The sequence below is a fragment of the Pipistrellus kuhlii genome, unplaced genomic scaffold (assembly GCF_014108245.1).
Source record: "Pipistrellus kuhlii isolate mPipKuh1 unplaced genomic scaffold, mPipKuh1.p scaffold_m20_p_25, whole genome shotgun sequence".
NCBI lineage: Eukaryota > Metazoa > Chordata > Mammalia > Chiroptera > Vespertilionidae > Pipistrellus > Pipistrellus kuhlii.
The window spans coordinates 9,514,566-9,541,622 of NW_023425524.1; the positions used below are offsets into that span (position 1 = coordinate 9,514,566).

A 27,057-nucleotide genomic window follows, 5' to 3' on the forward strand; every position below is an offset into this window, starting at 1 on the left:
CACTTCTTCAAAATAAACTCGCCCAGGCCATGGTATTTTGTGAAAGAGCCACACTCAAGGGGCCAAAGAGCCGCATGTGGCTCTCGGGCCACAGTTTGCCGACCATGGTGTTGGACAATAGGGCTTAATCTAATTATTAGCCAGTTACATGACCTTGGTTTCTCCTAGTTTGCTATGAGGTAGGTTAGCAAAGGATTTCAGCATGTAGCCTTCAGAAGGCATCTCACCTGGGTTGACATATCAGCTTCATAATCTTGGTGAAGATACTTTATCTCTCTGCTCCTCAGTTTTTCTACATGAAAATGTTACAAACCAAGTGTTTGTGTCCTCCCAAAATTCATATGGTGACTTTCTAAACCCCAATGTGATGGTGTTAGGAGGTGGGACTTGTGAGAGGTGATTGCATTGTGAGGGTGGGGCCCTCACCAATGGGATTAGTGCCCTTGTGAGAAGAGATAAGAGGCTTGCTTCCTCTCCCTCTGCTTTCTGCCTTGTGAAGACACTATGAGAGGAAAGGCCATCAGCAAACCAGGAAGGGAGTCCTGACTGGGAACCAGATCAGCCAGCACCTTAATCTAGACCTCCCCAACCTTCATAACTGTGAGAAGTAAATGTTTGCTGTGTAAGCCACCAAGTACGTCTGTGGTAATTGACTATAGCAGCAGAGCTGAGGAAGACAGAAAATAATTCTAGTCTCCTCTTTGTAGGGTTGTTAAGAAGATTCAGTGACTCCTCTAAGTACTTAGTTTGGTGCTTGACTTAAAAGTTCGCTCAGTTAATGTTAGCTGTTGTCTGCTACTTGATGGCCATTGAGTAACAAAGGACATTGCTATCCTGCCCCATTTTCCCAAACCAAATAATTTATCTAAAGGTTCTTGCCAGGACCGGTTTGGCTCAATGGATAGAGCGTCGACTTGGGGACTGAAGGGCCCCAGGTTCGATTCTGGTCAAGGGCATGTACCTTGGTTGCGGGCACATCCCCAGTAGGGGGTGTGCAAGAGGCAGCTGATCGATGACTCTCTTTCATTGATGTTTTGAACCCTCTATCTCTCTCCCTTCCACTCTGTACAAAAATCAATAAAATATATTTTTAAAAAAATAAAATAAAAAAATAAAGGTTCTCTCATGTTTACCTTTGGCAGACAAACCACCCACCTTTCTTGGAGAAAAAATGTCTGTTACTTTATGCTTTAGGATTGGTGGGGTTGTTCTGTTAGGATAATAGGATTCTGGAGACCACCTTCTTGGGGACACCTGATGTAACTGTCATCAAGGAGCTCCTGGAGAGCGGGTAGCATTACCATCTCCTTAGGAACAAAGATCTTATTAGGCAGCTCAACAGGAAAACGCCCCTGTTCCTCTCTTGGATCGGGGGAGAGGCAGTGCCTGCTCCTAGTTCTCGGAGAAAATGTCCGTGATGGAGACAAATTCCCAGAGCAAATAGAGCCCAGTCTCTTAATAAACGCTGCCATGTGAACGCTACAGCGTCTCTGCTTTCATGGAGCTTCCATTTCAGCGGAGAGATCCAAGCAATAAACAAACACTCAAGGGAACATAAAGCCTAAAGCCATACAGTCCACGCCATGCAAAAGCAGGATAAATGGACAGAGAATGGCAGGATGGAGGGCTGCCGTTTATAACAGCTTGTCCAGGAAATGCCTCTCTGATGAAGTGACTCTCTGATGCGGAGACGTGAATGGGGTGGGGGATGTGCTCTGTGGCTATAGGGTGGCAGAATGTTCCAGACAGAGGGAATGGCAAAGACTGAGCAGGAGTGTGTAGTGTTTGAAAAGGGGCACCGGGGAGAGTGTGGGTAGGGAATGGAATCAAAAGGTAGGTAGTCAAGGGCCAGTTTATGGAAGGCCTTTAGGCTATTGGAGGATTTTTTAAATTATTATTATTATTACAAGAATAATGGGAAGCGATTGGAGGGTTCTGAACCGGGGTGTGAAGGCAGCAGTGGGTGATGAGAAGTGGTCACCACCCACTTTGATTGGTTGGAACCCCTGTCATTATAGTTATTAACTAGTTGGAATGTTACCCCTGCTTTTAAGATAGTGTGGGCAGTGCTTGCTAGTAAAGAAAGGGCAGAGTTTGGGTTAATGCCCAGGAGGTAGAAAAATGAAGGTGCAGGTGTCTGGGGAGGAGAACTCTGGACCAGGCTCGTGGATTCCCTTGTTTTGTCTTGGAGGGTCGGGCCAAAGACTTCTATTTTGAACACATTGCCTTTCACCAAGTAGACAGAAAGATAAGTCTGGAATTTGGGGGAAAGGTTCAGATAACATAAATGTGGAAGTTGTTAACATTTATAGATTATTCTAGCTACTGCTTCTGCACAATCTAGCAGCTTAATGCAATTCCGTTATTAGGTGCACGGATGCCGTGCACCAAGAGTTTGGAGAAGGTGTTGGGACGAGAGCTTGCCTGCTCCGTGTGGCTGGGGCCTCGCTGAGAGGCCTTGTCGGCTGGTGACTTGCCCGCTGGGCTGGAAGCATCTGGGGCATCTTCAGTCACCTGTCTGTGGCGGGTGCTGACTGTCTACATGTGGCTCCTGTGTGCCCGGGCTCCCTCCTCGTAGGGCAGCCTAAGACCATTGGCTTTTTACAACAGCAACTTCCTTCCTGGCAGTACAGGGTTCTAGGGATGGTTTTCCAGTGAACCAGGTGAGGCTGCATGGCCTTCATAGCCTAGCCAGGGAAGCTCAGCAGTCACTTTTGCTGCATTTTATCTGTTAGCAGGGAGTCCCTAAGACTGGCCTGTGTCCCTGGTGAGAGAAGAAAGACCCGCTTCTCAATGAGCGGCGTGGTGTAGGACTCATGACATGTTTTCCAAGTCATCATATATGGCCCATGAATCCTTAAGACTAATGGAAATCAGCGACAAGAGGTCTGGACCCTGGGGGACTCCCATTTGTGGAGATCTGTGGGAAAGGAGGCCTAGCGAAGGAGCCTGCGGAGCGGCCGGTGACAGCGAGGAGTGCGCAGAAGCCACGTGAAGAAGAGTGTTTTGGTGTGCAGAGGCCGATCGGGCCCTCACACCGCTCAAAGGTCACACGAGGTGTGGGCTGAGCATGCCGCTGGCTATGGCCATGCGGAAGTCTCTGGTAACCTTGGCCGCAGAGGTGTCCAGAGTGTGGTAACTGGACACTCTCGCTCTCAGCTTGGCCGCCAGCCCCTCCTCGGTCCTGGCCGTGACACCTCCAGCCCCACACCAGGGCTGAGCGGAACGATTGGCTTACCCAGCTTGGTTTTTGTCACCACACGCGGCCAAGGAGTCTTCTGCCAAATGTTTCCACGCTGATGGAATGAATCAGAGAAGGCCACCTCTCTTTTTATTGTTCAAGTTTACTAACTGGATGGAACAGAGGACAATATCTTTATTATAATATTTGACCCCAAACATGTATGTGAAAATTTCACATGTAGGAGAGCTTGTGTATGTAGAGCTTTTAATGAAAATTTTATTCATTTATTTTAAATATTTTATTGATTTTTTTTTTTTTTTTTTTTTTTTACAGAGAAGAAGGGAGAGGGAGAGAGAGTTAGAAAGATTGATGAGAAAGAAACATCAATCAGCTGCCTCCTGCACACCCCCCATTGGGGATGTGCCCAAAACCAAGGCACTTGCCCTTGACCGGAATTGAACCTGGGACCCTTCAGTCCACAGGCTGACGTTCTATCCACTGAGCCTAACCAACCAGTTAGGGCTTTAATGAGAATTTTAAATGAGAGGTTTAAAGACAGGACAAGTGGGGCAAGATCTACTGATAAGCAAGTGACACACCTGAGTCTGTGAATCTGTTTGTCTAAGTAAACATGCCCTAGGCGAAAAGGGCTTGTTTGGATGGTTTCTTTAACCTTAGCGAGGGGTTAAAGCAAAAAGCAAAATAAAAAATATGAAGAGGGAAGAGTGAAAGTCTCTCCTGTGTTAAAACCCTGCCCCTTCCAAGTCCATGCGTTCAGAGAGAAACCGTGTGTTTTATTGATCTATCTTCTCTGAGTAAAATGGGACCTGGGTGGATCCTATGAATGCCAATCCTTGGCCCATCTGCCTTGGCAGCCACTCCTCCTGCATTGCCTGCTTTGCGGTGGACCTCGGGGGACAGTGCGGGTCTCACAAGCTGGGCGACAGGCACGTGGGGGGAGAGTGGAGGCCAGAGGACTCTCCTCCCCGCTCAGGCCTGAGCCAGCTCCCTCAGAGCCCTCGTGTCTCTGTGGCTCCAGTTCCCACCAGCTGTCAGGGGCTGGAGGTGGCGGCTGCTGCTGACCCCCTCCTCTCCCTTGGTTGATCACCTGTGTAGCCATTTTCCAGAGTTAGGGTTCCTCTGATGGAAATACACAGGTGATTTCTGTTTTTCTGACTGGATCCTGACACTTCAGCTGTGGGTTTTCCTCTCCTACCCCAATAGCAATTTCTAAAGCCCAAATACGTGCATTAACAGGTACATGCTCCCAAGTCACACCAGGAGGGAGAGGTGGGTACCACAGACCTTTCAGACCCCGCACAGTGGCTAAGACTTCCCACCGTGCCTGGGCAGCGTGGTGTGGCCACTTGCTATGTTTGTGGTCATTCCCAAGTCCCTGAGCCTCCTAACTCTCAGTTTCCTCATCTATGACATGGAGACGATAATGTTTCTATTCACATGGCTCTGACAGTTGAATAGAATACAGTGTTTAAAGTACTCTGGACAGCCAAGACCAGTATGGCTCAGTGGATAGAGCATCGGTCTGCAGACTGAAAGGTCCCAGGTTCAATTCCGGTCAAGGGCATGTACCTTGGTTGCGGGCACATCCCGGTGGAGGTGGTGCAAGAGGCAGCTGATCGATGATTCTCTCTCATCGATGTTTCTAACTCTATCCCTCTCTCTTCCTCTCTGTAAAAAAATAAATAAATAAAAATAATAATAAAATATATTTAATAAATAAATAAAGTACTCTGGACAGTCTGCACTCACTGTAAGTGTTCTGCGAGGAAAGCCATTATTAATTACAAAGCCGCCTTTCTCCATAAATAAACCTTCGCTGTTGCTATTACTCATGTCAGAAGCCAGACTTAAAAGTGAGGACATGCCCTAAGGGTGTTTCATCCTCAGAGGGCACTAAACGAAGTCATTCATTCATAGCTTCGGGGGCATTAGACCAAGCCATTCATTCATAGCTTCGGGGGCATTAGACCAAGCCATTCATTCATAGCTTCGGGGGCACTAGACCAAGCCATTCATTCATAGCTTTGGGGGTACTAAACCAAACCATACATTCATAGCTTCGGAGGCACTAGACCAAGTCATTCATTCAGAGCTTTAGGGGTACTAAGCCAAGTCAGGCATTCATAGCTTCGGGTGTGTTAGTGGCTGGAAGGGGCTGTGCTAAACCATCCTCAGCACCACACAGGAAGCCCTGCGTGCGTTCACCCTGCCTTTGGCCTTGCTCCCCATCATCGAACCTATAGCTGTTCTGTACTAAGACACCCCAAGGTGAGAATGGAGCTGGTTATAAATACTAACCGAGGGGCCCATCCTCCTGTTAGGTCAGAGTGGGGGGTGAGATGAAGAGAGCTGCATTGGAATCACCTACAGGAAGCCTGGTCAGTCTGATCCTTTCTATTCTCCATCTCTACGTCCTCTCCTGCCCTTTCTTTCCTGGAAGGTCAGACTCCTTCCCAGCGCCCTCATAGGACTTTCCTCTGATTGTTCAAACTGTGTTTGCAGGGGTACAATCTATGCCCCCGGTCCCCGAGCAGAATGTCCCAAAGAGGCCCTCCTCCCGCTCTCTTCCCGAAGACACCCCGCCACGCAGCCCTGGGGGCGACGGGCTGCGCCTTTCTCTGGCTTCACACCAGTTTCATTAACACGCATGTTCACACTTCAGCCGAACATTAAAAGTGACACCGGCACAATGTGTTTCATGTCTAGTTAATTATTAAGTCTCTGGGCTTGAATTATTCAAGCAAAATTGATTGGGTTCAACCTTATTCTTTCTCTTTGTGTTTTTGTTTTTCAAATATGTTCTCCTCTGTACTCGCTAAACAACGTGGTAAAGGGTATTATGCAAATATAAATACTCTGGCCTGTGGGTGGTACCCAAGTGCTAACAGAATAGGCAGAGAAAGGACTGGCAGCTTGATTCTTTTATGAAGAAATATATTGTTAGCTCATATTCTGTACTTCCATTTATGGAGACTGAACATGTTTTCTCTTTTAAATTCTTTTCTAAAGTTACTTACAAGTTAGATGTGTAGGTAGCAAAAGAAATTGCTTCTTTCTTTGCTACCCTAACTCATGGTCAAATGAAAGTGTTAAAATGTTTTGGCTTCACTATAGAAATCATGTTATTGAAGAATATTTGTTGACTTGAGAAGATGTTTACAATATATTGCTAAGTGAAAACAGGAAGCTATAACACTGTCTTTTATTATGTATCATTTTGTTAAAATGCATAAAAAAGATGAATAATGAACACCAAAATATTAATGATTATCTGTGTTAGGATTTTTGCTTTTTTCCCCCCTTTTACTTTTCACTGATAAAGATGTCATGGCCAGAAACGACTGATCTTTTGTCTGAGCCTATCAATCATGTGTCAGGGGCACTTTGGAAATAGTGCTGTCCAACGTTCACACAAGATTCACACTATTCTGTGAATCACAGCAACCTGAATCATTTGTTAGTCTTCATTTTTAGACTTCCTTTCTAGACCTTCATTGCTCATTTTCCCTCCGCTTTCATATCCTTCGGATGTAAAATGATGCAATTGTGCATATTCACACAGAAAACATAACTGCCCCATGGGTGTTGGAAAGGACTAGAAAATAATTGTATTTTGCAGATAGACTGAAACATACTTTTATTGATTTCAGAGAGGAAGGCAGAGGGAGAGAGAGAAACATCAATGATGAGAAAAAATCATGGATTGGCTGTCTCCTGCACGGCCCCTATTGGGGATCGTGCCCACAACCCTGTATTTTGCAGGAAGGTTTGAAAGGCGATGACTATGTTGAGGGTAAAAGGCAGAAACGCGATGACCCCATTGGGTAGTATATTTAAGTGCGGGGCCTTCCAGGAGAACTGACCCCGCCTGGAACCACCTGGAACCACCTGGAAGGCCACAGCTGCAGTTTCCGCGGTGCCATTGGGTGTGTGTGTGTGTGTGTGTGTGTGTGTGTGTGTGTGTGTGGTCTGGCTCCTGGAGGAGAGCCGAACCCGCAGCGGGACCCGGGGGGGGGGGGGGGGGGGCACCCGGCCGGGACCCGCCGGCGGCTGGCAGCCCCGGGGGAGGAGCACGGCTCCGCCGGGACCCGTGGGCTGGACGCGGGCCTGTCCTCCTCTCTCACACTTGGGAGCCCGCGGACCAGCCGGCCCGGTGTCCGCCAGGGACTGACACAGAGAGGCTGTCACCACCCGGCTGTGGCTGCGGCGAGGCCCGGGACCGAATGTGGGGGCCGGGGCGGCACCCTCTGTGCAGACCGGTCGGGACCTAAGGCCGCGGGCCCTTAGCAAACGTGCGGGCAGGGGGCCTCCGAGGCCCCGGAGGAAGCCCGCTCCGCCGCCCGCACCAGAAGCTCCGGGACAGGGAGGGCGCGAGGCGGCGGCGCAGCTCCCAGCCTGCCCACTCCTCCCGGCGCCCGTTCCTCCCGAATCTCGGTCCTCCCGGCGCCCGTTCCTCCCGAATCCCGGTCCTCCCGGCGCCCGTTCCTCCCGAATCCCGGTCCTCCCGGCGCCCGGTCCTTCCGAATCCCGGTCCTCCTGCCGCCCGGTCCTCTCGCCGTCCGGTCCTCCCGAATCCCGGTCCTCCCAGCCAGTTCCTCCCGAATCCCGGTCCTGCCGCCGCCCGCATCTCGGTCCTCCCGAATTTCGGTCCTCCCGAATCCCGGTCCTCCCGAATCCCGGTCCTCCCAGCCAGTTCCTCCCAAATCTCAGTCCTCCCGCCGCCCGCCTGGTCCTCCCGAATCCCGGTCCTGCCGCCGCCCGCATCTCGGTCCTCCCGAATCCCGGTCCTCCCGCATCTCTGCGTTCCGCGGTGCGGCCGCAGACGGACGCGGCGCGGTCCGCAGGCTCGCGGGGCGGGGGCGGGGCGTGCGGGGCGCAGGGGGCGGGGCGCGCGCGCGCGCGGGAGGGGGGCGCGGCCGCCATATTGGATAATGCGCGCGGCCGCGCCGGGGACGGGCGCCTCGCGGAGCCCAGGGCGCGGGCGCGAGGCCGGGCGGCGGGGGCGGGGGCGGCGGAGGAAGGGAGTGGCCGCGAGCCGGGCTGCGGCAGCCTCCGCTCTCCGCGCCGCCGCCGCTCCAGTCCCTCCCCCGGCGCCTCGCCGCTCCCTCCGCCGCCGCGGGAAGATGCCCTTCACCCGGGGGCGCGAGCCGGGGGAAGAAGCGGCCGCCGGAGCCGCCCGCGCCGCCGCCTCAGCCGCCTCCTCAGCCGCCACCCGCGCCCTCTGAAGCCCGAGCGGCACCCCCTCTGCGGGGCGCGGAGCCCCGGCGCGGCGCGGGGAGATCGGCGCCCTGCCCGGCGCGGCCCAGCGGCGACCCCGCCATGGAGCGGGCGCGGGCGGCCGAGTAGCCTCCGCTCCGGCCCGGCGCCCAGGGCCGTCCGCAGCCCGCGTTCGCGCCCGCCCGCCCGCCCCCCCGCCCGGCCCCGGGGGGACGCCGGGAGAGAATGAAGTTTCCTCCGAATCCGCCGCGAACGGGACCCTCCGCGGAGCCTTGAGCCGGCGGAGCGCGGGCCGGAACGCCGCCCGGGGGGACGCGGCGGCCGCGGGGCCGCAGGGCGCCCCCTCCTCCTCCCGCCCCGAGCGCGCGCCGCGGAGCCCGGCCCAGCGGCGGCGGCGCGGAGCTGCAGCCGGGTTTGCGGTCTCCCTCCTCCCCCTGCACCGTCCCGGCGGCCTCCCGCCCTCCTCCCTCCCGGCCCCGCGCCTCCGGGAGCGGCCGCCGGTGCGCGTCGGGCTAATGAATGATGCAGCGGCGCCCGCACCGGGATTGTGTTGCACGAGCTGAATTTTGAATGAAGGAGAAGAGCTGTTGATTCCCCCCCGCCCTCCAAGAAGTGTGGACTCTCTGGCTCGTTGTACTCTTTAATTATTATTTTATTTAAGTATACGGCTTAATTGTATTATTGAAAGATGTATCAGATATATATTTTATGGTAAAACCCCCCCTCCCACCCCCCGGAATACATGCATGCGCGCGGGACCGAAGACGCTCCAGGCCAGTGAGAGCGCCGCGCGTTGGATGTGGCATTTGGCACCGGCCCTGCACGGCGGTGGTCGGAATAACAAGTGGTTTGCTTTTGGAACCGCACCTTTGGCAGTTCGGGTTCGGAGGGTCCGAGGGGACGCGAACCGTCGGGAGGGGAGCCGGCGGGACCCGAGGCCACCATGTCCGGAGAGGTGCGCCTGCGGCAGCTGGAGCAGTTCATCCTGGACGGGCCGGCGCGCACCCACGGGCAGTGCTTCAGCGTGGAGACCCTGCTGGACATCCTCATCTGCCTCTACGACGAGTGCAATAACTCCCCGCTGAGGAGAGAGAAGAACATTCTGGAATACCTAGAATGGGGTAAGTGTGTATTTAAAACACACACACACACACACAAACCACAACTCTTTAGCTTGTGGTTGTCATTTAATTGTTAACAGTTGCTATGAGTAAACTCTTGAGTATATAAACATACGTGTAATATGCGGTATGAAGTATGTCATATAGCATATGTAACATACATCACCAGAATGCATAGTATGTAGTATATAAATCATATTTAAGGATAGATGCAATAAGAGAATAGGCACAGATCATTCCAGAAGTGTTTCGAGTTTTTGGTGAATATCCTCCCAGGGGTACAACCGGGCTGCTCAGTTGTTGCCCCGAATTAATGTGGAATTTACGAGAAAGAACCCATGTTCTGAGGTCAGCAGTCAGAGCTTTTGAGTAACCCCGTGATGGGCAGACCTGGATGAGCCCCGGTGGTGTAACACATCCAAGGCAAAGGTATTTATTGGTGGAAACATTCCTTCCCAGACTTTGGAAATGGCTCTGGAAAATGGGAGGAGATATTAAAACAGCTGACGTCAACAGGAACTGGAAGGTGGTGATCAGGAGGTCCTGTTTCATCCCCATTTAGGACGAGCAGAGGAACGCCTAAACATGGGCTTTCCATAAATTGCCATGTTTGGAAGATCAGTGACACACATGTTTAGACATTTCGTGGTGGTAGTTGGGAGAGAATGTGGGGAGCAGCTTCTGCCCGGAAGTTTGATGGACTCTGCATGTAATTCATATCTCAAATGGTTCGTGTTTTGTCTTCGTTCTCCGGAGTGTAGATGTGATTTAAGAGACCCACTGTGTGCAGAAGGGCAGCGGCGAGGGCAGGCGCTCCCAGTGACCTTCAGGCTGTGTCCAGTGTCACGTTCAAGGCCGTTCACACGCCCAGCTTTCGCATGGCCCGCACCTGTACTGGGCACTTCAGCCACGGGAGGACCGGTTACCTCTGTAGCTAGTGATTCTCGTTTGTTCGAAAGTTTTGATATAGAATGTCTTTGTTCCCAAGCATGCTTTATTTTCCTGAAGTAAAAGTCAACGAGTGATTATTTCGTTTTGTCCTTTAATTTGAAATTTATGAAACGTTAGCTTGGCAGGTAAATCACTCATTTGAGATTGCTCACAGGAAGTGAATAGGCTGGTTTTTTAAAACAGAATACCAGGCTTTTACTGGGAATGGAAGAGTTCTAAACCGTCTTTCAAGTGACTTCTCTGGGAAGAGGGAGACAGTTTTGACTTTGGTACTGGTTTTGTATGTTCTGGTACTGGTACTGCTTTTTTTTTTTTATGTGCAGAGTAAAATATTTTATTACATGTCGTTTTACATCCCATGTTTTAGAAATTTTAGAACTATTTTAGAGTATTTTTATTTGAGATTTAAAGAAAAGTTTTTGGTACTTTGAGAGTTTTAGTTCTTGAATTTTAGTTTGAGAACTCATCCTAGTTCTTTCTCATCTTCAGAATAGTGGAATAACTCTTTTTATGTACCAATAGTATTTATAATTTTAAAATTATCACAAGAAGAGAAAACCATATGTTCAGTTGCGTTTTGTATTAAGAGTTTATGTAGTAGTTTTATGTTCTGAGACATTTTGCTGTACAGTATTATCAGAATAATTCATGTATGTTTTCCATTAAATATGTTTCCTTGGGTTTTGTTTTATATATATATATATATATATATATATATATATATATATATATATTTTTTTTTTTTTTTTTAATTTTTTTTTTAACTCGTTATACATATTAATTTAAATGAAACAAGCCAAAAGTCAAATAAGCATTTGGCCAAATACACTCTATTTTTATTAATATATTTTAAAAGTATATTAAACCAGGGACTTGTCACAATTTAAAACAAATTCAGTGTTAGTAATACGTTTCATGTTTTGTGGAAATCTGATACGACATAACAAAAATGTACAGTCTTTTAGGTAAACATCTGTTGTGTTTATCAGTGATGGAGAACCAGAGAATTTTTAAGGACTTTTTGCACCTTTGGGCCAGGTAGTGTCTGCTAGGTCTCAATCATTTTTAAGTTGGGAGTATGAGTTCTTGAAAGAGGGAATTATCAACCTCAGAAGTTTGGGTAAGGAGTAAGAAAAGGAACCGAAGAGTGGAGAAGCTGTTGAGATGTGCCTTCAGTATAGGACTTATCATCTTCACGTTATTTGAGAATTTAGGTTATTTGTCTCTTCAAGCAATTTAAGTATTAAAATAGGTCAGTTGTTCTCCATGTATGAATTGATTACTACATCTCGAGAAAATGTCTTTTTTTTTCTTCTCCTTGCCTAACATTATATAAAAACAATTAGATTAAGAAAGTTTCTAGGTAGTGACTGGACCTCAGTTTAATTTTTTAAACTCTTTTTGAGGGTCTATAATGGAAATTTACAGGGAATATTTGTTGGGGTTAAATTTGTCAGTTTAGATTTGCCTTTTTAGTTTGAGTTTTAAAAGATCCAATATTTGCAACAGGAGAGCAGTAATAGTTAAGTTCTTTGTAATATATGCTGTATACTTGTGTTTGGCTATTTATGTTAATCAAAGTGTCATCTAGATATTCTTTATTTTTATGCGTATGACAGGCTACTTTTACAGAAAAGTCAGCCAAGATTCTACCTTGCTTTATTTCCATCATTTTCACTTTATTTCTAATTATGGCCCATGTATATTAGTACAGTTAGTGTTTTATTCATTACAGTATCATGACAATAAGAAAATGATGGTTCAAAGTGAGATGTATGTATTTGGCAGCATTCCTTGCTCTCAGTGCTGATGGCTGGAGGGAGAGAAGAGGTAGCGCTCCAGAGAGGAAGAGGGGATTAAGCCAGAAGCAATAGAGCCAGGGGCTGAGACCTCCTTAAGGCCAGAGGTCACTTCCACGGTTAATAATATACATTTCCCAGTTATTCCATAAGACTTGAAAGACTATGTTTTGTCTCCTCTGTTTTTTAAGTTGTTGAAAAAATTATGATTTCTATGTTCATAAAATTAGAGTTTTGATGTCAGTAGTATAACTTTAGAATAAGTTACAGTAGAGTTGTAGAAGTAAAAATAACTCCCTACTAATGACTAAATTTATTCATTGAATTGGCTACCCTCTACTTTGAAATGGGAAATTGGAGTTTTAGGTAATTCTTTACTGATTTACTTTAAAAAATATATGTTAGATGGTGTTACTCAATACAAAAGAAACATCCTCTCTATTTATATATGGATATCTGGTTTTTGATACTGAATCTTGGACTTTGTAACATTTCACTTAAATTAACCTTAAATAACAGTAATTTTACAGCTTGTTCAGTGATACACAAACACACTAACCTGAACAGTGAATAAACTTGTTACTAGAGTACATCAGCAGGTACTGTAGTTTTAACTTTTCCTTTCACTAGCGTTGTCTTAAAGATTATTCACATTTTTTTCATGCGTGAGGTGATGATGACTTGATTAGAAGGATCTAAATCTTTTTGAGAGTATTTTGTCCTTCACCTGAGCTGTTCCTCATCATTAGCTTTTCCCGAGTAGCTTATTAATCATACCAAATTGTCAACATGTTCATTTAATACAGAGGATTAAAATTATTTTTATTTAAATCATCAGTTAGAATCTTTATAAATGTCTCAGAAATATAGGTTGGGCATTTATTTCCTTTATACTAACTACCTAATAGTCTATTCCAGTGTTTCCCAAACTTTTGACATATGTGTACCCCTTCTATAATTTTCGTAACGCTGAGTACCCCTTGTACTCATGAGAACGTAGAATTAGGCGCAGCTAAGCACGGTGCAGTGCATATCCCCACCAAACTCCAGTGCAACGCGTACCCCGACCAAACTCTTCCCGCACCCCTGGGGGTACGCGTACCACACTTTGGGAAACACTGGTCTATTCTAAGAAGAATAGTGAATAAGTACAGTGATAATGCTGGCACATGGAAGAAGCATGTTCTCTAAGAGGTGGCTATTATATTTCCATTTCTTTCTGTTTTTAAGGATCTATTGCTTTATGAGTGAAAACAGGGATGCTAGAATTAGCACTTTGAGAATTTTAAGAATTTCATGTGGAATTACAAGGCATACATTAACATAGCAGTGTAAAAAACAAAAACAGATAGCATAATGTGTTGTAAATTTTATGAAATTTCCCAGAATCTCTAGGATTTGATTAATATTACATAGTAAGCCCAGGTTATTTTATGATATAATAACTGAACTTGGTATAGATTAATATTTTATTGTACTATTCTGTGGCAGTCTAAAAATTTCTTCCAAAACCTTTTTTCTGTTGGGACACTTACTAACAGTACATTGACTGTGTAGTTCATGGTTTTTCACCCTCTTGGTTTTGATTAGTTTGAAAGTCCAGCCAACATTGAAAACATTAAATAGACTAGAATAGAAAATACCCAGTACATCAGTGTTTTTCAACCTTTTTTGGGCAAAGGCACACTTGTTTCATGAAAAAAATCACGAGGCACACCACCATTAGAAAATGTTAAAAAATTTAATTCTGTGCCTATATTGACTATATATAAAGTAATTCTCTTGAATAGGAATCAAATAAACACAAAGAAAGTATTTTATAATTACTTTATTATGAAATATTAAGTAAACAAAATAGTGAAAAATTATAAAATTCTTGTCTTGTCTGCACCTACGGCACACCAGGCAACATCTCGTGGCACACTAGTGTGCCGCGGAACAGTGGTTGAAAAACGCTGCAGTACATCATGTGTAGAAAAAGTATTTCTGTGCACAAACTCTGTATTTTCTTGTATTTCTTGCTCTAAATTGGGATAAAAAGAGTTTGAAACTCATTAGTGTAGATCAGTGGTTCTCAACCTTTCTAATGCCTCGACCCTTTAATTCAGTTCCTCCTGTGGTGGTGACCCCCAGCCATAACATTATTTTCATTGCTACTTCATAACTGTAATTTTGCTACTATTAATGAATCGTAATGTTAATATCCGTTTTCCGATGGTCTTAGGCAACCCTGCTAACATTTCTTAACCATTGCTATAGAGCCTAAGACCATCGGAAAACACAGATATTGACATTACGATTCATAACAGAAGCAAAATTACAGTTATGAAGAAGCAATGAAAATAATTGTATGGTTGGGGGCCACCACAACATGAGGAACTGTATTAAAGGATGGCGGCATTAGAAAGGTTGAGAACCACTGGTGTAGATGAAGCTAAAATATGTTGACTGTTTAACAGCGAAGAGATGGCAGACATGGGTCCTTTTCTTAATGAATTAATGAAAAGAAGAAGGTCAGGGAGGGACAAGGTCCCTGGAGAGAGAGAGGGAGTATGGGAGAGGGAGAACAGGAACATGAGCGTGCTGCTTCTTTCTTGGCTTGCTTTTTTGGTCTGGCCTGGGAATGGTTGGGTATTTTTAATTAGAACTTAATGGAGAGAGAAATTAACTTCACTCCTTTGTATTTGGTGGTTCATTTCCTGTTCCTTTGTCATTTCCCTTTCCTGCCTTTGGGCTCTCGATGTTGATTTCTATTGATTGTCAGAGTTTTGTAAACTTGAACGTGAGGAATAACCATAGGTCTCCATAGGTTTATACAAGTTGGTCATGTTTTGGTTCAATCTTCTAGTTACTCCACATGAACGCTGGAGAAGATAATAGGTGGGAACTATTTGCTAATTCAATAGGCTTTCTCATCTCTTGTCATTAATGAAACTGCCAGTGAGAGTTTGGTCTCTAGGACCAAGAATTGCGCAGCTGTTTTTACTATCTCTTAATGAGCCGAGAAGTTCTTTCCCTAATGGTTTTTGTTTTGGAATGACTCCACTATTAGGATAGGATCCCCGACTTTCCAATGGCTGTCTTTTGTTGTCACTGTTTTCCAGATCTAGGGGATTTCCTTTTCTTCTTTCCGAGAGCTTAGGATTGCTCTTCCCAGCTGTGTCACTTCTTTTCCCAGTTAACAGCCCTCTGTTGTCTGACGCCCACCCCATTCTGGTGCTGCTTTCTCTGCGGCTAGAAAGGAGCCCCCGTTGTGCTTTCATGTAACAGGAGGCAGAAAGACCTGGCTCCCCCACTTCCTAGTCTCAATACATACCCCTTAATCCTCCCTCCCATGAACTGTTTGCTTCTATTTTGGAATCGAGTCTTCTTCACTCTAGACCCCCTCCTTAGTTTCAAAATGTGTTCTGGAAATCCATGAGATACTAATTCATGAGATATCCTGCTTTAGGGAGGTTGGTGGGGAGGAGAAGGTTTACATAAATAAATTTGGAAAACTTAAAACAAAATTAAGCATTAAAAATATTGCAGGTTATCCTAGAATTATAATTTCATATGATTATGGAATCATTTTTTTTGCAGAGTATCTGGAAGGTGGATGGCAAGTGTTCCATGGAACACCCTTTGAGAAATGTTCTTTCAGTATGAGGTCCTGCTGTTCTTTGTATCAGGGTTCTAAGAGAAAATCTTGAGGGCAACTGGGATACTGTGTGGTTTGTAGAGAGAATCCAAATCTCAGTTAAGTCATATTTTACTTAGTGGTTGTAGACTTTTAGTTTCATTTTTAAAATATATATTTTTATTGATTTCGGAGAGGAGGGGAGAGGGAAAGAGAATCATTTATCAGCTGCCTCCTTCATGCCCGCTACCAGAGATCAAGCCTGCAACCTAGGCATGTGCCTGACCGGGAATCGAATTGCGACCTCCTGCTTCATAGGTCAATGCTCAATCACTGAGCTACACTGGATGGGCGGTTGTAGACTTTTGTCTTCTGTGTGATAGTCATGTGAATTGAAAAATAAACCATCATGGTAGCACAAGAGTGATGCTGGTGAAAATTATATTTAGGAAAAGCATCCTGTAGAACGGAGTGAAATTAGATATAACAATGAACCAGTGCTGTTAACCTGTGAAATCCTTGGAATTACTGAGAAGTTTCTGTTTATGACCTCCTCTTGCTCTAATTAAACTTGCTTTACAAGTGTAGGCATTCCCAATAAGTACAGGAATTCTCACTTTATAGCTTTAGTTACTATAATTGTAACATGTTGCAAAACTGTTATTTATCTGAAACAATTTTATTCATTACTTTGTGATATTTGAGAGGAGAGATCATAGACTTATGCAACTTTAGAATTCATTATAGTGTTCAGTGTTATTTTGTCTAAGAGATTACAACTTTTAGCTACGTAGTCTGTTATTTTCAGATGTTTGGACTAATGTGGAACTTGGCTATTATTGTAACATTGTAGCTGTGAAGATACGGGTTTCAAGTGCCAGCAGTTAATATTTGTTGCATACAGGAACCAGAAGATCCAATCCTTTTATTAAAGAGAAAAACCAGATGTAATTGGTGCTACTTCAGCACTATGGAACAGGTAGGACTGTGTGACACTGCCAACTTCTGGGTATTAGGGTAGCAGACAATAATAATAGAGGGAATTCAGTTTGATTGTTTAAAGACAAATAACTTATAGCGGGGTAAGTTAGTCCTTTTTTCTCTCTTCTGATACACATTTATTTTTCTCATTAATTCTTCCCCATTATCACCATTTCTCTTACCCAGTCTAACTGGGCTAAAAGTACTGCTGCTTATGTGATACATGTGGCCGCCCTGGCTGGTTTGGCTCAGTGGATAGAGCATCAGCCTGAGGACTGAAGGGTCCCAGGTTGATTCCAGTCATGGGCACATGCCCGAGTGAGTTGTGGGCTTGACCCCAGTAGGGGGTGGGCAAGAAACAGCTGGCCAATGATTCTCTCTCATCATTGATATTTCTATCTCTCTCTCCCTCTCTCTTCCTCTCTGAAATCAGTAAAAATATATTAAAAAACAAAACAAACATTTGGCCTGGCTGAGGTAGCTCAGTGGTTGAGTGTCAACCTATGAACCAGGAGGTCACGGTTCGATTCCCAGTCAAGGGCACATGCCCAGGTTGCAGGCTCTATCGCCAGTGCGGCTCCTGCAGGAAGCAGCTGATCGATGATTCTCTCTCAGCATTGATGTTTCTATCTCTCCCTCTCCCTTCCTCTCTGAAAAAAAAAATAAAAAATACATGTGAATTAGTTCAGTCTGTGTAATCATTTAACTTTTTGTTTTCTTTCCAATTGCTTACACAACACTCTAGACTTGTCAATGAAACACACACACACACACACACACACACACACACATATACACACACACACTTCTATTCAGTTTGCTCTATTCATAGTGATAAAATATTCAAATTACAGAATTTTCATAAATAGAATACCTCAACTTGAAATATTCCTGCTTTAAACCAATAATACTGATAAAGAACAGAGTCTTTGGATTCAGACTGATTTTGGTTATTAACTGGGTGACTTAAGCAAGTTATTTAACCTCTCTCTTATTATTTATAAAAAATGGGCATACTAGTAAGTAGCTTATTTTGCCAAAAGGTTGAAAGTTGATTTAGTATTTTTTCTTTCCTGGTGATTTATTGTTGTATTTTGTCAGCCTCTCCCTCCCATTCTGGTTTTTAAGTTCCTGTCTAGTCTTTGATGAAGGAAGAACTAAAATGCTATTTTTTTGGTAAAGTTTAATTGAAATGTACTAATTCAAAGGTATAAGTAACTGCATTTAAGCATTAAACATTCACATCTTACTGATATTTTATTGGCATTGGTGAAGGCTTTCCCTGTGACTATGCAAAACAGTATCTCATTCCTTCTCCTAGGATAAGGTATTTGCATTGGAACATTTTGTTGTTCTTAGCTGAACGATTTTTCAGTAAATATTAAGTCAATACCCATTCTTTCTTTTTTTTTTCTTTTTTTTAAAATATATTTTATTGATATTTCACAGAGAGGAGGAAGGGAGAGAGACAGAGAGCCAGAAACATCGATGAGAGAGAAACATCAACCAGCTAGCTGCCTCTTGCACACCCCCCACCGGGGATGCGCCTGCAATCAATGCACATGCCCTTGACCGGAATTGAACCTGGGACCCTTCAGTCCGCAGACCGACACTCTACCACCGAGCCAAACCGGCTTCAGCAATACCCATTCCTTCTATCCCAACAGCAAATATTATCAAGTGGCTATTTGATTATTTTTAGATTTAAGTGACTCCAATATGCAACTCAGTGGTAGCCTTCTGGCCTCAACTCAGAATAAACTTAAATTAATAATGAAAAATTAGTGATGTGTCTGACTTTGGACTTTATGGACTAAAGATTATACAGCATCCGTAAATGCATGTTGTGTGTTTTGACAATAAGTATGAAGAAAATAATTATTGTATACTGGTGTTTCCAAAACTATATTTCTACAGATAAAAGTGAATATTGTGAAAATTAAGAGTTCACTGGATAAGTAAGATCGAGAAATAGGGTTCATTGCATCCCTCTGGATGTTACAGAGCACGTTACCATGGTAAAAGTTTTTAAGTTCTGCACTATAGAAGCTCTTTAACTTTGTTTTACCTATAATTTGCCTAAGCCATTTGACTTTGGAACCCTTTTAAAGAGGAACAGCTGGTTTGCAAAGATGCTCCTGCTAACCTAGTGATTTCCCACTCCCACCCCTTCCGTAGGGCTTGATCATTTTTTAATCCAGTTACCTCTCTTACAGAATTAGTACAGAATTTGAGAGAGAGGCTGTCATGGCTGTGAAATAGAACACAGCTAATTAGATTTTCTCAGGGTTTTGGAAAAGCTGTGTAGTTGTCCTGCTACAACAAGAGTCCCATCCTTAGTGTAGTGCCCCAATTTGACTCATATTATTAAAAGCCATCAAGCATTTACTTAGATTCCTGTCCTAAGGTTTAAAAAAAAAAATTAAAAAATACTTGCTTGGAAAGAGATTAAAGCCCACATGGCTGAAATCCCATTTTGGGATTGTGTTGCCAGCTATGGCCTTGCCCGGACCAAAAATCATAAATAAGAAACATTTTAAATCAGACTAAAAGCTCAGGTATGTGATAAAGCTACACTATAGATATGATTATCATAAGGCTCTTCCCAATTCCATACTTACAAATATTTTCCTCGCTTTTATGGTTAAAAATGCAGTAATATTTGCAGGGGTAGTGCGCTTCCTGTTTCTGCCGTTTAGCTGCATGCCTTTGTAAGGTGTCATCCCACGTCGGACTGGTTCATGCTAAGCTGACTTCTCTCTCCGGGAGTCCATTGCTGTGTTCCATGGCTGAGGTTGGGATTAAGTGATCATCTTTGCTTTTTTGCTTGCCCTCCTGTGGTAATCCCAATTAAGTATTTCAGCTCCTGGGCGATCCTGCTTTTATTCAGCCTCTTGGTGCATCTGGCTCAATTGATTTGTCTGTATTAAACGTTTCTAAATGGATTACACTCCTGATCTTATTAATCATGTTTTCTCCCCTCAATGCTAAGGAATCTGCAGCCTCATTAGTGCATGTGCCCCTCAACTGAAAATACTGTGATTCCTTCACATCCAGGACCTTTGCTCAGTAGAAGGGCTTTTAAAATATACAACCTGAGCTGGTGTGGCTCAGTGATTGAGTGGTTTGATTCCCGATCAGGGCACATGCTTGGGTTTCTGGCTCAGTCCCCAGTGGCAGCTGAACGGTGTTTCTCACCAATGTTTCAATCTCTCTCTCTCTCTCCATCCCCTCTCCCTTCTACTCTCTAAAAATCATTGGGGGGGAAAATCCTCTGGTGAGGATCAACAACAAAAACACACAGCATGATCCTTGATTATTTCAGCATCCTGCTTGATAATCTACGGCAACTACTGATAGCTTTCAGAATGACATTCAAACTCCATAGCATGGCATATAGAATTTTTAAATACATATATTTTATTGATTTTGTACAGAGAGGAAGAGAGAGGGATAGAGAGTTAGAAACATTGATGAGAGAGAGTCATCGATCAGCTGCCTCTTGCACACACCCTACTGGGGATATGCCCGCAACCAAGTACATGCCCTTGACCGGAATCGAACCCGGGACCTTTCAGTCCCCAAGCCAACGCTTTATCCATTGAGCCAAACCGGTTTCAGCGCATATAGAATTTTTAATGATATGGTCCTTGTCTATTTCCCTACTCTTTTTTTTTTTTTTTTTTACTCTTAAGAAGTAATTTTTAGAAGCTTTGAAGTCATCTAAAACATACAGAAAAATTGCAAATACAGTACATGTCTTCCCCTCTGAACCACTTAACAGTAAAGTGCCAGCTCGATGCTCTATATGTTTGAATGTATTTTCTACATTCTTTTGATCACCACATGCAACTATTAAAATCAAGAAATTAATACTGATGTATTACTATCTTCTAGTCTTTAGAACTCATTCAAGTTTGTCAGCTGTCCTGATAATATCTTTATAGCAAAAGGATTCAAAAGGATTCAGTTCAGAGTCACATGTTGCATTGGATGGCATGCCTTTTTTAGTGTCATTCATTCTGGACTAGTGTTCAGATTTTTCTCAACTTTCATGACTTTGAAACCTTTTAATTTATTGATTGATTTTTTTTTTATTGACTTTAGGGAGAGAGAGACATCGATATTGATGTGAGAAACATGATCCCCTAGTGGGGATCGAACCCACCACCTTTTGGTGTTCTGAACAAAGCTCCCACCAGCTGAGCAACGCCTCCCAGGGCATGGCGCTGACCCTTGGGAAGATTGCAGGCTAGTTATTTTGCAGCATCGGTAGTGACCCTCCTTTCAGGGCTTGTTTCCTTCTGATGATACATCTCTGGCAAGAATCTCCTAGAAGTGATGCTGTGTTCCACTCAGTGCATCCGATCAGTGCTGCATGATTTTTTAAAAATACGTTTTTATTGTTGATTTTAGAGAGAGAGAAAGGGAGAAGGGGTGTGAGAGAGAGACAGAGAGACACAGAGTGAGGGAGAAAGAGAGAAACCTGTATGAGAGGGTGACATTGATTGGCTGCCTCCTGCATGCCCCCAGTTGGGGATTGAGCCCAAAACTAGTCATGTGCCCTGACCAGGAATTGAAGCGACACCCCTGATGCCTGGGACGATGCTCAGCCAGCTGAGCCACACTGAGCAAATGCATGGCTTTATGTTGCTCCAGCTGCTCTCAGTGTTCATCTTACTCACTCCCCCCTTGTCTCACTGAGGTATAATAGGCAAATATCAGTGTTCATTTTATTTATTTTATTTGGGTGGTCTCTATCAGGCTTATCCACTGTAAAGTTACCTTTTTTCCCTTGGTAATTAGTAAGTATTTTGTGAGGAAGTACTTTGAAATTATTTACATATCTGTTTCTCACTAATCTCTTATATCAGTTTGAGTTCACAATTGCTTAGTTTATTTGTAGAGTATAATCCTTTTCTGCCATTACTTATTTTGAGGCTCAGATTGACCCGGATGTGGCCAGTAGGAGCCCTTTCAAGTTGGCTTCTGGGTTTGACATGGTTCCTTGCTTCCTGGCACAAGACAGCGGTTTAAGCTCATCTTGTCGTTTCCCTGCTCCAGCCCCGAACCAGCCATTTCTCTGAGGAGTCCCGGCTCCTCTCAGGAAGGGTGATAGAGAAGCCACGATCCGGGCTCTGTGTGTGCTTCTCGCTGTTTGGTGTTGCTGTTTTTTTTTTTTAACTCCATTAGTGGATAGAACCACCAATCCTATCTAGCTGCCCACTTAAACTCATACACACATATGTTTATTTCCACATATACTATATATATTTTCTGTATATTAAAAAAATTTTTTTTTTATTGATTTAAGAAATGAGGGGAGAGAGAGAGAGAGAAACATCAGTGATGAGAGAGAATCATTGATCGGCTACCCCTGGTACTCCCTACACTGGGTATGGAACCAGCAACCTGGGCATGTGCCCTCACTGGGAATTGAACTGTGATCTCCACATTCATAGCTCAGTGTTCAACCAGTGAGCTATGCCAGTCTGGACCCAAATTATTATTATTTTTTAAATATGTTTTTATTGATTTTAGATAGAGGAAGGGTGAGGGAGAGAGAGACAGAAACATCAATGATGAGAGAGAATCATCAATGGGCTGCCTCATGCATGGTCCTTACTGGGGATCGAGCCCGAAACCCGGGCATATGGCCTGACCAGGAATTGAATGGTGACCGCCTGGTTCAAGTGTGGATGCTCAACCATAGAACCACACCGGCTGGGCCAAATGAAGTTTTAAAAAGAGTTTTGATTTTAGAATTCAGTGGAAAGTAATAAGATTCTGGCCAAATTATCTTACATTAACCTATTGAATTTTACTATTACTTCCAAGTAATAGAAAAAGAGGATTTAAAAATATATATATTTTATTGATTTTTTTTACAGAGAGGAAGGGAGAAAGATAGTTAGAAACATTGATGAGAAACATCTATCAGCTGCCTCCAGCATACCTTCTATTGGGGATGTGCCTGCAACCATGGCTACATGCCCTTGATGGGAATCCAGGACCCTTCAGTCTGCAGGCCGATGCTCTATCCACTGACCCGAACCGGTCAGGGTGAGAAAGAGGATTTTAATTCAAAGAACTTTATTGATGACATTTAGTAATGAATTTATTTTCAAAAATGCTTGTTTTATTTCTATTTTCTTTGGAAATAATTAGAACAGGATCTTTTTCATAATAATTATGACATCTATTATTTCTCTTAGGATAAAAAGTATGGAAATGCTGTGTTTCTAGATATATACAGGGTAGGGCAAAAGTAAGCTTTCAGTTGTGAGTACCTGGGACAGAGTTTATTCTTGTGTTAGTTATTGCATTATTTTCCATATGAACAACTTAAACAAACTTTTGCCCCACGCTAAAGTTAGTGAAGTGTAGTTTTTATCTGAAATGTAAAAAATTATCCTAGACTTTATATTTCTTCTTTTCAGTAATGATACTTTAAAAGTTATTATAATAGGTCTGTTAATAGACTTCAGGCCTTTTTGTTAAGTTTTTTTGAGTTTTTCTTTAAAATGAACTTGAAAGGAATTTTGTGAACATTTATATTTTATTTCTTGAATTTATGATTCTGTGGCAGAAACAGGTCAGATTTCTGATTGTCTAAGTTCTGACTTCAATGGTTGAGGAAAAAGAAACAATTTACATGATAGTGGGTAATAAGAAATGGTTGCTGATTAATAATAAAAATGGAGGGTTGATAGCAGGCTCGTGGCTCTGATTGAAAATCCGATGCAAATTGGTTTAAATAACGAGAGTTTTACTGGCTGACCTGTAAGAGCAAAGGTAGGGTAAACTTATAGGTTTGATGGCTCAACAGTGTTGCCAAACATCCAGATTCTTTCAGTCTCACTGCTGCTGTAGCCCAGGTTTTTCTTAACACCCCCCCCCCCCCGCCCACCCCCCAGGTCATCGGATGGCACTGGAAGAGCAGGGTTCTTTTCCCTGTGGGGAGAGAAGGGTGCTTCCTACAGCCCTCTAAGAGGAGTGAGGAGAGGAAGCACTCAGAATATCTCTTCTCTGGTCTTCATTTCCACAGCTAGGCCTCAGGTCTGTTCCTGAACCAGTCATCGCACCGGTACATGAGCTGTGTAGGAAAGAGTAGATAACTTAATGTTAGGGTTTTAAGAAGAGGGAATGGATTCTGGGTAAACTACAAATGGTCACCACTACAGTTGGCATTGAGTTTTACAATTTATAGCCTTTTTTTTTTTTTTTTTAAGGAATTATTAGTGCTAGAGTAAAGTGTGATGGTGTTCTTTTCTTTTCCCTAACATCTTTAACAGGGGTCCTCAAACTTTTTAAAGTGGGGGCCAGATCACGGTCCCTCAGAGAGCTGGAGGGCCGGACTATATGAACTACTAATTCCTACCCACACTGCACATACCTTATTTCGCAAAAAGGTAACAAATACAATATAAATAAAATGAAGAACATTTATAAATAAACAGATCACTTACCAGTATTTCAATGGGAACTGTGGGCCTGCTTTTGGCTGGGGTGGCATGCTGTCACTCTCAATTCTTCCACAAAGAGACTAGGTCCAAGACCTCCCCCCCTCCCCCCACCTGGCAGAATTTTGATTTCTCATATCAGCACCGAACACCTTCCCCCCAAAACTGGCAGAATTTTCCATATGGGCAATTCAGCACCGAACCCCTAACCTCCCCCCACCTCCCACCTGGCAGAATTTTGATTTCACATATCAGCACCGAACACCTTCCCCCCAAAACTGGCAGAATTTTCCATATGGGCAATTCAGCACCGAAGCCCTGACCTCCCAACCACCCCCCACCGCCCACCCCCCCAACTGGCAGAATTTTGATTTCAGCACCGAACGCCCCCCCACCGCCCCCCAAAGGGGAATTTTCATATGAGTCACCAACCCCCCACCCCCCTATAGGGCAGAAACCCCCCATCTGGCAAAAATTTCTTTCTATGGTACTTTCGACCGACCTTTGGTCTAGGCAGTGGAGGGAGAGGAGGAGAACCTCACTGACAGGCAGGCACAGCACACAGACACCACGTTGCCTGGGGGTGAAGCGGGCGCCTTTTTACATCATTGCCGCGCAGCACAGCACAGACGTGCCTGTGCGGCAGCACGTCGCACGCTCTGAGCCCCAGCAGGCACTGTGCTCTTAAAGAGGCAGAGGGGTCAGAGCCGCCGTGCAGTGACAGTGTATATGCAGGTCCTGGCGGCCGAACTGTAACACCTCGGCTACGCTCACTGCCCAAAAAACCTGGCGGGCCGGATCAGACTCCTCTGCGGGCCGCATGTGGCCCGCGGGCCGTAGTTTGAAGACCCCTGATCTTTAATATCTTCTCGTGGAAATATATATATATATATATATATATATATATATATATATTTTTTTTTTTTTTTTTTTTTTTTTTTTTTAACTAGAGGTCTCGAGCATGAGCAGGCCTAAGCCGGCGGGCGGACATCCCCAGAGCGGTCCTTAGCACCGCTGCAGAGATGGGAGGAGAGGCTCCCGCTGCCAACGCTGCACTTGCCAGCCGTGAGCCTGGTTCCTGGCTGAGCAGCGCTCCCCCTGTGGAAGGGCTCTGACCACCGGGGCAGCTCCTGTGTTGAGCGTCTTCACCCTGATGGTCAGTGCACATCAAAACGACCCGTTGTTCCTCTGTTCTCTCTATTTGCATATTAGAGTTTCATTATATAGGAGGATTGGCTTTAGAGAGGAAGGGAGAGGGAGAGAGAGATAGAAACATTAGTGATGAGAGAGAATCATTGATCGGCTGCCTTCTGCAGACCCCCTACTGGGGATTGAGACTGCAACCTGGGTATATGCCTTTGACTGGAATCGAACCCGGGACCCTTCCATCTGCAGGCCGTTGCTCTAGCCACTGAGCCAAACCCAGCGGAGGGCTCATGTGGTTTTGATTTAAGGATTCTTGAGCCAGCGTTATTGTGTGGAAAAGAGAAAAGGATGCATTATAGATGTCACTAATTAAATTTTAATTTTAAAATTGCACATGGTCATTAAAATAATGCTTTTCTCATCCATGCCATCTTTTGTTGGTTTATCCCTCTCTGAATGCCTATAAAACTTGTTCATGGTGTTCACTTGACAACCAATTGGCTTATTTTGGATTATTAATTGTCTTTTTAAATGTCACATCAAGGATCACCTCTCATGCTATGTCTAATGCAAATCCTAGTGTAACTTTATTGTTAGTGATGTCTGCAGAGGTGTGGTTAGGAGAAGGTCTGTTTAATAAATATTTAGTGTGCATGATAAATCTGTGTATAATGGAGGTGCAGGAATTACTGTGGCACAGTGGAGTGTGGGAACTATAAAGACTAACAACATGTGGTTCCTGCCCTCGAGAAATTAAGCGGATCGTCAGTGTGTGAAAAGAGGCCCAGGAGAGAGATCGCTATTGACAGGGAGGGGGGATGGACGAGTTAATCCTGGAGACATCTGAGCTCATCCTGACACGAGCATTTTTGTGCATTTAGAGGAAGGAAACAGTGGGAGGCAGAGCGTGGAGGCAGCAAGCTCAAAGGCAGCAGGGAAGGGAGGAGCGGGACACGGGGTTGGAATGGAGAGTTGGAACGGTCAGTTGGCTTATTACATAATTTGAAATTGATTCTCTAGGCATTGGGAGCCACTGAGTATGTATTTGTTTTTAAAGCAAGACTTGGAAACTGCTTTCTCTTACATTATAAGTACTCTTAAGATTTGTAGTCTGTTGTTATCATAGAATGTTTGGTTAGTATATTCACTGATTCATTTGAACAGATATTTATTTCATCCTTTCTCTGTGGTAGGTACCAGTTTCTGGAGCTACAGCAGTGAATGAGACAGTCAGGGTGTCTGCTGTCATGGAGCTTACCTCATAATTTGGGAGAGTCAGAAAATAAACAAGCAGATAAATAGGATCATTTCAGATACTGGTAACAGTTATAAGGAAAATAAACATATGACAGTGTTTGGGATGATAATTTAGAATGGTTGGTCACAGGATGAAGTCCATGTTTTTGGCCTAAGAAACCAGATGAATAACAACAGCTCATATTTATTATTATTTTTTCTTCTTTTAAAATATATATATTTTTTTATTTCAGAGAGGAAAGGAGAGGGAGAGAGATAGAAACATCAATGATGAGCGAATCATTGATTGGCTGCTTTC

At 44.3% G+C, this 27,057-nt stretch overlaps 1 protein-coding gene across 15 annotated transcripts in view; it reads left to right on the top strand.

Moving 5' to 3' along the window:
- Positions 1–8,842: 8,842 nt before the first annotated feature.
- Positions 8,843–27,057, top strand: part of CDC42BPA (CDC42 binding protein kinase alpha) — a 181,502-nt gene continuing 163,287 nt past the window's right edge. For 7 of the 15 annotated variants that reach the window (XM_045587148.1, XM_045587145.1, XM_036453662.2 and 4 more), the window contains exon 1: positions 8,845–9,543. In XM_045587148.1, coding sequence (XP_045443104.1) covers positions 9,366–9,543 — 178 coding nt within the window. In that variant the 5' untranslated portion in view covers positions 8,845–9,365. Of the gene's footprint in view, positions 9,544–20,917; positions 20,924–27,057 lie in introns of those variants that run through there. The other 8 variants (XM_036453657.2, XM_036453661.2, XM_036453660.2 and 5 more) reach the window with 6 other exon arrangements.